The sequence below is a fragment of the Erythrolamprus reginae genome, chromosome 13 (genome assembly GCF_031021105.1).
Source record: "Erythrolamprus reginae isolate rEryReg1 chromosome 13, rEryReg1.hap1, whole genome shotgun sequence".
Lineage (NCBI taxonomy): Eukaryota > Metazoa > Chordata > Lepidosauria > Squamata > Dipsadidae > Erythrolamprus > Erythrolamprus reginae.
The window spans coordinates 11,970,063-11,980,887 of record NC_091962.1 but is presented as its reverse complement, the minus strand read 5'-3'; the positions used below and the strand labels follow the sequence as shown (position 1 = coordinate 11,980,887).

General features: G+C 46.1%; 1 protein-coding gene across 2 annotated transcripts in view; it reads right to left on the bottom strand.

The window, feature by feature from the left end:
- The window catches only part of ZBTB7B (zinc finger and BTB domain containing 7B), an 18,165-nt gene extending 7,538 nt beyond the window's left edge, over positions 1-10,627 (bottom strand). The window contains exon 1 of one of the 2 annotated variants that reach the window (XM_070766789.1): positions 10,520-10,627. Coding sequence is in view for 1 of the 2 variants with exons in the window: in XM_070766787.1 (XP_070622888.1) it covers positions 13-28 (16 nt within the window). In the remaining variant the exon portion in view is untranslated. Of the gene's footprint in view, positions 1-12; positions 112-10,519 lie in introns of those variants that run through there. The other variant, XM_070766787.1, reaches the window with a different exon arrangement.
- Positions 10,628-10,825: the final 198 nt, after the last annotated feature.

Here is a 10,825-nt window from a genome sequence, read left to right as displayed (position 1 = left end):
CCCTGTGCTTACCCCATCCGATGCCCATGGGGGCTGGCTCCGTAAGAGAGTCTGCGGCCGGAGGGCCCCCAAAGCAGCCCAGCCTGACTGAGCCAACTTCTCTTTCTTTCTTTCTGTCTCGTCACCTGTTTCCCTTGCAAGAGAGGGAACTGCGTCAGGGCAGGAAACACCCCTTTTGCTGGGGGGGAGGGGGACACGCTGTCCCCAAAGACTTGGGAGAGAGAGATCCCCCCCCCTGGCAAGGAAAAAGAAAGGGGGGTTCTACCAGGGAGGAAGGAAAGGAGGAGAAGGGGAGGGAGGGAAGGAGGAAGGGGAGGGAAGAATTAGAGGGGGAGGGAAGGAAGGGAAAAAGGGGAGAAAGAAGGGAAGGATTAGATGAGAAAGGAAGAGAGAGGGAGGGAGGAGAGAAGGAAGGAGAAGGGAAGGGAAGAATTAGAGGGAAGGCAAGAGAGAGGAAGGAAGGAAGGAAGAAAAGAGAGGGAGGGAAAAGAATTAGGGATAGAAGGAAGGAAAGGAAAGAAGGAAGAAAGAAAGAAAGGAGGGGAGAATTAGAAGAGAGGGAGGAGGAAGGAAGGACAGGGGAGGAGAGGGAGGGAAAGAGGAAGGGGAGGGTAGAGAGGAAGGCAAGAGAGAAGAAGGAGGGAAGGGTGGAAAGTATTGAGGCAGGAAGGAATGAAAGGGAGGGAGGAAGGGAAGGATTAGGGAGGGAAGGAAAGAAAGGAGGGAAAGGGGAGGGAGGGAAGAATTAGGAAGGGAAGAGAAGAGAGAGGGAGGAAGGACAGTATTGAGAAAGGAAGGGAAGGATTAGGGAGGGAAGGAAAGAAGGAAAGAAAGGAGGGAAAGGGGAGGGAGGGAAGAATTAGGAAGGGAAGGGAGGAGAGAGGGAGGAAGGACAGTATTGAGAAAGGAAGGGAAGGATTAGGGAGGGAAGGAAAGGAAAGAAAGGGAAAGAATGAAGGAGGGGAAGGAGGAAAAAATTAGAAGGAAAGAAAGAGGAAGGGAGGGAGGGAGGGCAGGATAATTAGGGAGGGAGGGAAGGAAAGAAAGGAAGGAAAGAAAGAAGGAGGTGAAAGGGAGGGAGTAAGGAAGGAAAGGAGGATGGAAGGAAGGAAGGAAAACACATCTCCAAACTCCTCTACCGTGGCACTGGGGAGGAGGGGGGGCAACCTGGCACAAGCTCTACCCAAACTCTTGCAGAGGGAACTCCCACCCACCCACCCCCACCCAGGAGAACCATGGGGCCAGGCCTCTGCCCTTCCCCTCCAGCCTCCCCCCCACCCTCTGCCCCTCCCTCCCCTTGCCCAGAGTCCACCTTCTTCTCCTTGGCACTGCCAGCCCTGGTTGGCACCCTGCCCGGCCGTGCGCCTCGCCTCCTCGGAGGGTTTGGCCTCCCGGCCAAAGGAGGCTCCAGTTTCAAGGCGAGAGGGGGGGGCTGTGGGGAAGGGCCCCCGGGGAGGGGGGGCAGGTTGCCATGGCGCCCTCGCCTCCTCGGCTGCCCCCACCCGGGAAGGGGGGCACCGCTGGCACAGCGCTGGGTGGGGGCCGAGGGAGGATTTCGCGGCGGTTTCATCAGCCGCCAGCCACCCCCCTAAGGAGGGAGCGCTGCCTCCCAGCAGGCAGGGCAAGCAGGCAAACAGGGGCCTGGCGGGCATCGGGGATGGCAAAGCCGAGCGAGCGGTGGGCCTTTGGAATGGTGCCTGCTCGCCATTTTATTTAGAGACCTAGAAGATTGACGGCAGAAGAAGACCTCCTGGTCCATCCAGTCTGCCCTTGTACTATTTCCTGTATATTTCATCTTAGGATGGATCTAGGTTTATCCAAGGCATGTTTACTTTCAGTCCCTGTGGGTTTATCAAACACATCTGCTGGAAGTTTGTTCCAAGCATCTACTACTTTCTTCTCTTCCTTCCTTCCTTATTCCTTCCTTCCTTCCTTCTTTCTCTTCCTTCCTTCCTTCTCTTTCTTTCTTTCCTTCCTTCCTTTCTTATTCCTTCCTTCCTTCTTTCTCTTCCTTCCTTCTCTTTCTTTCTTTCCTTCCTTCCTCCCTTCCTTTCTTATTCCTTCCTTCCTTCTTTCTCTTCCTTCTCTTTCTTTCTTTCCTTCATTCCTTTCTTATTCCTTCCTTCTTTCTCTTCCTTCCTTCTCTTTCTTTCTTTCTTTCTTTCCTTCTACCCTTCCTTCCTCATTCATAGAAACATAGGAGATTGACGGCAGAAAAAGGCCTCCTGTCCATCTGGTCTGCCTTTATTCTATTTCCTGTATATTTTATCTTAGGATGGATCTAGGTTTATCCCAGGCATGTTTACATTCAGTTCCTGTGGATGGACCAACCACGTCTGCTGGAAGTTTGTTCCAAGCATCTACGACTCTTTCAGTCAAATAATATTTTCTCACGCTGCTTCTGATCTTTCCCCCAACTGACCTTCAATTGTGCCCCCTTGTTCTTGGGTTCACTTTCCTATTGAAAACACTTCCCTCCTGAACTTTATTTAACCCTTTCACATATTTCACATATGGCATACAAGTCTAATAAATTATTATTGTTATTATTATTATTATTATTATTAATTATTATTATTATTAAATGTTTTGATCGTGTCCCCCCTTTTCCTTCTGTCCTCCAGACTATACAGATGGAGTCCATGAAGTCTTTCCTGATACGTTTTATGCTTAAGACCTTCCACCATTCTTGTAGCCCGTCTTTGGACCCGTTCAATTTTGTCAATATCTTTTTGTAGGTGAGGTCTCCAGAACTGGACACGGTATTATTCCAAATGGGGTCTCACCAGCGCTCTATACAGGGGGATCATAATCTCCCTCTTCCTGTTTGTGATACCTCTAGCTATGCAGCCAAACATCCTACTTGCTTTCCCTACCGGCTGACCGCACGGTTCACCCATTTGGAGACTGTTTTGAGACAATTTATTTATTGATTATCTTCCTTTTATTTTATATTAGATTTACCAGGGAACACAACTCCCAGCTCCTTTCCATGCCTCGCTAAAAATAAAAAATAAATTTACAAATGAGATTTTTTTCCCCCCTGGGTTAAATGGGGCAGTGGGCTTCAGCTGGGCCTCCAAGCTGGGAACCCGAACAGTCAAGGCAAAACTCCCAGGAGGGCAAGGCCAGCCACTCCATCTGAGCCCTTTGGCCCCTTGCCGTTCCATACTACTGGCAAATTATTCGGTGCTGGCCTGCAGCCCCCTTCAGCCCTATACGGATCGAGCTCCTTAGGTCGGAAGGGGAGTGGGTGGATGGGCTTGGGAAATTCTACTGCACCGGTTGGGTTTCTGTCTGCTGCCCAGAGGATACTAAACTTTGGCTTGTTTAAGAAAGAGACATACGTTTAAGGGGAGGGGAAGGAAAGGAAGGAAGGAAGGATGGAAGGATGGAAGGAAGAAAGGAGGGAAGGAAGGAAGGAAGGACAAAAATATAAAGTTATATCATATATAGATAATGAGATTAGATAGATAGACAGACAGACAGACAAACAGACAGACAGATGATAGATAGATGATAAATAGTAGATAGATAGACAGACAGACAGATGGTAGAGAGAGAGGGATGGAGGGATGGATGGAGAGAGAGAGAGACAGACAGACAGACAGACAGACAGACAGACAGACAGACAGACAGATAGATAGATAGATAGATAGATAGATAGATGAGAGAGAGAGGGATGGATGGATTGATAGATGGATAGATAGTCAGACAGAGACAGACAGACAGACAGAGGCAAACAGACACAGAAAGAGGGAGGGAGAGAGGGAGAGAAAGAAGGAGGGAGAGAGAAAAAGAGAAAGTGGGAGAGAAAGACAGAAGGAGAGAGGGGAGAGGGATGTCGCATGGTCCTGGGGTTCAAAGGGGCTCAGCACCCAGATCCCCCCTCCCCGCTTACCTTGAAGGATGAGACAGGATGAGCCCGCTAGGTGTGCACGGCCTCTCTTGCCCTCCTTCCTTCCCCCCCCCTCGAGAGAGTTTTACACGCCTGCACCAACGTGCAAACCGAGTCAAGCAGGGCCCCCCCTCCGCCTCCTTGCACGCCCCTCCCCCTCCTTCCGTGCTCCACATCCAGGACACCTGGGGACAATCGGCAGGTGCCGTCTTAGCGACACGCCACCCACCACACTCACCTAGGTGCCGCCAGGCTGGGGAAGGGAAGTCAGGTGTGCCAACCTGAGACTCTTGGCCTCTTCCCCCCCCCCCCCCCGTGCTGTGCGGGAGTGGAACGGAGATCTTGAATTGGGGGGCACCGCCAGCCGATCTGAGCAGCTCTTTAGGGGTCTGCTGGGATGGGGCACCACAAGGGGATTTTTTTTCTTCGGGGAACAGGCCAGCGCCAAGGGTCTCTACGACTCTGCTAAAAGAACAGGGGACATACGGAGTTGGAAGGGTCCCTGGAGGTCATCTAGTCCAACCTCCCCCTGTTGAAGCAGGGGGGCCCCTATCCCATTTCAGACAAATGGTTATCCAGTCTCTTCTTAAAGCCTCCAGTGACGAAGAAGGAAGGAAGGGAAGGAAGGAAGGAAGGAAGGAAGGAAGGAAGGAAGGGTTAGATGCATATTGAGATGGAAGGAATAGGTAAATACAGATGGAGAAGGAAGGAAGGAGGGAAGGAAGGGAAGGAAGGGAAGGGATGGAGGAAGGAAGAGTTAGATACATATTGAGATGGAAGGAATAGATAAATACAGATGGAGAAGGAAGGAAGGAAAGGAGGGAAGGAAAGGAGGGAAGGAAAGGAGGGAAGGAAGAAGGAAGGGTTAGATGCATATTGAGATGGAAGGAATAGATAAATACAGATGGAGAAGGAAGGAGGGAAGGAAAGGAGGGAAGGGAAGGAAGGAAGGAAGGGAGGAAGGAAGAGTTAGATACATATTGAGATGGAAGGAATAGATAAATACAGATGGAGAAGGAAGGAAGGAAAGAGGGGAAGGAAGGAAGGAAGGAAGGAAGGGAAAAAGAATATTATAATAACAGAAGTGTTATTCCTTCCTTCCTTCCTTTCTCTTTTTATTTTATTTATTTTGTCCAATACACAATAATACACAATGACGGTTATAGAGGATATAGCAGAGAAGAAATACGAGATATAGGAGAGACTATAGGACAGGGGATGGAAGGCGCTCTAGTGCGCTTATGGACGCCCCTTACTGACCTCTTAGGAATCTGGAGAGGTCAACCCTGGACAGTCTAATGGTAAAATATTGGGGGTTAGGGGATGATACTACGGAGTCCGGTAATGAGTTCCACGCTTGAACAACCCGATTACTAAAGTCATATTTTTTACTGTCAGGTTTGGAGCGGTTAATGTTAAGTTTGAATCTGTTGTGTGCTCTTGTGTTGTTGTGGTTGAAGCTGAAGTAGTCTTTGACAGTCCCTCCCCCTCCAACTCCCTTTCCTCCATCTCTCCTTCCTTCCTTCCTTCCTTTCTTCCCTTCCTTCCTTTCTCTTCCCTCCCCTCCAACTCCCTTTCCTCCATATCTCCCTCCTTCCTTCCTTCCTTCCTTCCTTCCCTCCCTCCCTTCCCTTCCTTCCTTCCTTCCTTCCTCTTCCCTCCCCTCCAACTCCCTTTCCTCCATCTCTCCTTCCTTCCTTCCTTCCTTCCTTCCTTCCTTTCTCTTCCCTCCCTTCCAACTCCCTTTCCTCCATATCTCCCTCCTTCCTTCCTTCCTTCCTTCCTTCCCTCCCTCCCTCCCTCCCTCCCTCCCTTCCCTTTCCTTCCTTCCTTCCTTCCTTCCTCTTCCCTCCCCTCCAACTCCCTTTCCTCCATCTCTCCTTCCTTCCTTTCTGCCTGCCTGCCTGCCCACAGTAGTTCACCAGTTCAAATCTCGCCACCGACTCAAAGGTGGACTCGGCCTTCCTTCCTTCCTTCCTTCCGAGGTGGGGATAAAATGAGGACCCAGATTGTTGGGGGCAAATATGCTGAGTCTGTAAAGCCGCTTAGAGAGGGCTGTCAAAAGCACTACGCAGCGGTCTATAAGTCTAAAACGCTCTGCTATGTTGCTATCTCCCCTTGAGGAAAAAAAACCAAACACCTCCTGGGTTGGAGAAGCCAACGCAAGCAACAGGCGGCATTCCCGAAGCCTTCCCAGAAATGGGCACGGCCGGTTGGGCGAGGGAGCGAGTCGACTTCGCGGAAACACACACAAACACCACCCACTGGGTTAAATCCGCAGGGCCGGCTGGGTGTGTGCCCCATTGCGGGCCAGAGTCCAATCGAAAACTTGGTCTCTCCCCCCCCCCCAGGTGAAAATCACCCATCCTCCACCCTCTAAATTGACCCATTGCGACGGTTTAAATCACGGCTTCTGTCCGATGTGTCGTTCCAAAGGGCACAATCGTGGTTTTCTCGGTGTGTGTGTGTGTGTATTTGTGTGTGTGTATTTTTGTGTGCAGGCCAACAGGCAAGCCATTTTGTCTCCGCTTTGGAAAAAGCAGGTAGAAAGATGGCAAGAAGACCCACCTGGTGCCCACCTCTCCGTCCCTCCTAGGGGTTCAGAAATAATCCCGCCGGCCAGTCTCGGCAGGACGGTCTAAAAAACCCCCCACGTCTCACCGATTTTATAATTTACAAGGATTATTTGCGAGGCAGGGCCTCACCCGTCGTGGCACCCTCTAAATGGCGACGGGGTTGAGTTAGTGAAGGTAACCAAACGGGGTGAGAACGGGCAGGGTTTCCTAAACTTGGGGGAACAGGCTAAGGTGGCTTACAGGACACAGGCAGTCCTCAAATTGCAATTATTCATTTAGTGACCGTTCCAAAGTTACAACGGGACGGGGAAAAAAGCAATCGTTTTTCCCACCGGGGCATCCCGCGATCTAAAATTCAAGGTCCTGATTCGTATTTATGATGAAGGGTGACATGATCTCCTTTCGCGACCTACCAAGTGTCACTTAACGACCCAGCGACTAAGCCATCATGCGTGGGAAATACCCTTAAAATAAAGGCCGTAACATGGGAACAAAGGTGACTTTTGACAAGCGCATATGGAAATATAATAATAATAATAATAATAATAATAATAATAATAATAATAATTTATTAGATTTGTTTGCCGCCCCTCTCCGAAGAATAATGAAGAGTTGGAAGGTAGATGGAGGTCATATAGTCTAACCCCAATGCTGGAATAATAATAATAATAATAATAATTATTATTATTATTATTATTATTATTATTTATTGGATTTGTATGCCGCCCCTCTCCGTAGACTCGGAAGCGGGAGACACTTCACAAATGTCTCCGTTAGCGACATAAATTCTAGATCATGCTAAACAAAAGCCGAAACTGCCTGAATGGTGCCAATCAAACTCGGTCTATCGGGGCGTCTCTCTTTCTAATCCAGCCAACGTTACATAGAACCACAGAAGATTGACAGCAGAAAAAGACCTCCTGGTCCATCTAGTCTGCCCTTATAGTATTTCCTGTATTTTATCTTAGGATGGATCGATGTTTATCCCAGGCATGTTTACATTCAGTCACTGTGGATTGACCAACCACGTCTGCTGGAAGTTTGTTCCAAGCATCTACCACTCTTTCAGCGAAATAATATTTTCTCACGTTGCTTCTGATCTTTTCCCCCAACCGACCTCAGATTGTGCCCCCTTGTTCTTGGGTTCACTTTCCTATTAAAAACACTCCCCTCCTGAACCTTATTTAACATATTTAAGTTACCCCAACACAAAAAACAGCCCCAAAAGAACAGAGGAAATAAAATATTTCCAGGCACCCAAAAAAAGAGAGGCCCAATTGACTTGGCCAAGTTTCTAATTTTGGGATGGAAAGGAAAAATAGCTTTGCTGATCCCAAGTTAATTTCTCGCGATGATTAGGATCCGTGAAAGAAAGAAGACAGTGTCGGAGGCTGTTTTTACGAATTTTTTTTCATCTCGGGGCACCCCAAAATTCAAAGGTGGGAATAGAAATAGAGAAACAGCTCGGTTCAACCGTCCGCGAGATTTTTAAACCAGGTTGGAATGCTGCAAAGTATTGTTGCGACCAAAAAGCCTGCTGGGTTGAGTAACCCAGGTTTGGGATCACGTGTGAACCCGAGTCGAAAATAAGGAAGTGTTTCTGCGACCCACTGAAAGGTGGCGAGATGGCCTATTTAACCGCAAAGAGTTGGGCAGCTTATAAATCAAATCAAATTCAATTATTACATTAAATTCATCCTCCTGCCCTGCCCTCCCCCAATTCTGGACGCCATGCCAAAGATGCAAAGATTAATCAATGATCAGAAATATATTTTAAAATAACGTGTGAAAGGTATAAATCAAAGATAGAAATAAGTTTAAAAAATAAAATAGGAAAGGTATCAATCAAAGTTAGAGATAATTTTTAAAATAAAATATTAAAGGTATGAATCAAAGAGAGAAATGAGTTTAAAAAATAAAATGTGAAAGGTATAAATCAAAGAGAAATAAATTTAAACTAAAACAGGAAAGGTATCAATCAAAGGTGGAAATAAATTTAAATTAAAATATGAAAGGTATCAATCGAAGATAGAAATAAATTTAAAAATAAAATGTTAAAGGTATAAATAACAGATAGAAATAAATTTAAAATAAAATGTGAAAGATATCAATCGAAGATAGAAATAAATTTAAACTAAAATATGAAAAGTATCGATCAAAGATAGAAATAAATTTAAAAATAAAATGTTAAAGGTATAAATCAAAGATAGAAATAAATTTAAAATAAAATATGAAAGGCATCAGTCAAAGATAAATAAATTTAAAAATAAAATGTGAAAGGTATGAATAACAGATAGAAATACATTTTAAAATAAAATAGGAAACCTATAAATCAAAGATAGAAATATTTTCTTTTACTGTTTGGCCCTAGTTCCCACTCCAGCTGCAGGGCTTGAAATGAGGGTGGGGTCTCTCACCCCCAAGGGAGAAAATAATTTACATTCAGGAAGACCAGCTTTTAACAACAGAATTGCCAAGTTGGAAGGGAGTTTAGAGGTCATCTAATCCAACCCCTCTCTCCTATGGTTTGACCCATAGATGGAGCCTGTGCAGGTTGACCTTGTACAGTGAAGGTGGACCCCCCCCCAAAAGGTTTTTTTTGGGGTAGGGCTATAAAACAAATGGGAAATTTAGCTTCCCCCCCTCCAACTCTTTCCTTGGTTTATATTTTCTGCCCAAACCAGGTCTGCTTCCTGCTTTTTTGGGGAAAGGAGGAAGGGGAAAGGAAAGGGGAGGTTGGGGGGGGGAAGGATTAAGGTTGACTTGGGTGGGGGGCTGGGAGTAAAAAGGAAGGAGGAAGATAATACCCGTTGTAAACTGCCTAGTGTCCTTTGAGAAGCTGGAGGGCATAGAAAAAAATGTAAAATAAAACAATCATAAAATAATAATAAAATAAAATAAAGTAGAGCAGAGTAGAGTTGAATAGAATAGAATAGGAATAAAAATAAATAAAATAAAATAGAGTTGAATAGAATAAAATAAATAATAAATAAATAAATAAATAAAAAATGAAAAAATAATAATAATAAAATAAAGTAGAGTAGAGTTGAATAGAATAGAATAAAACAAAAAATAAATAAAAATAAATAAACAATAAAGTAAAATAATAAAATAGAGTAGAGTTGAATAGAATAGAATAAAACAAAAAATAAATAAAAATAAATAAACAATAAAGTAAAATAATAAAATAAAGTAGAGTAGAGTTGAATAGAATAGAATAAAACAAAAAATAAATAAAAATAAATAAACAATAAAGTAAAATAATAAAATAAAATAGAGTAGAGTTGAATAGAATAGAATAAAAAATAAATAAATAAATAAATAAAAATAAAGAATAAAATAAAATAAATAGTAGAGTAGAATAATAAATAAACAAATAAAAATAAATAAAATAAAATAAAATAGAGTAGAATAGAATAGAATAATGAATGGATGAATAAATACAGTAAATAAATAAATAAAAATAATAAAATAAAATGAAATAAAAGGATTTGGGAAGAGAAGGGCCATTTGGGGAGAGGGGCAGAGGACAGGCGGGAGGGGGAGGCACGTCCAGGCGCCCCCCCCCATGCCCGGAGAAAACCCTCCCCCAAGGCCAAAAAAATAAATAAAATCGGCTAAAGGGCCGAGGAGATAAGCCTCCAAAGCCAGACTACAACTGCCCCCCCCCGGCTCCTCAAATATCCAAGCCTCTTGGAAGGGGGCCACCCCCCAACCCCTTTGCTTGGATCACCTCCCCCATCATCCCCAGCCGGTGGGACTTTCAAATCCCTGAGGGTATGAGGGGGTGTCCTTTCCAAGAAGAGCCCAGAGGGGCCATCTGTCCAAAAAACAAAAAAAAAAGGGGGGGGGGGCGGTTGTCTTAAAGCGGTTGTCTTCCCGCTTGGGTTGGACTAGATGACCTCCACGATTCCCTTCCCAACTCTTGCTCAACCCGTTTGAAAGCGGCGGCTGGAAGGGGAAGGGGTTTTTTTTGGGGGGGGGGGAGAACCTCCACCGGCCCCAAATGGGGGAGAGGGGAGCCCCCTCCCCCAAAGACACTCACCTGCCCGTCTTGAAGACGCTGTTGGGTGGGCTTGGCTGCGGGTTCAAGTCCCTCCTGCGGGCGGCGGGGAATCTTGCGCGGAGTGTCGGGCGGGATCCCTCTTCTTCTTCTTCCTCCTCCTCCTCCTTCCCCCCTCCCTCCCGCTCACCTGTCCTCTTAAGCCACGCCCACCACTCACCTGTCTAATCCCTCCCTGCGCGGCCGCAAGCGACCTCCGCCTTCCCAGGAAAGAGAGGGAGGGGAAACTCCAACAACCCCCCCCCCCGAACTTTTTTCCTCCTCCTCCTTCTCCTCCCCCTCCCCGAG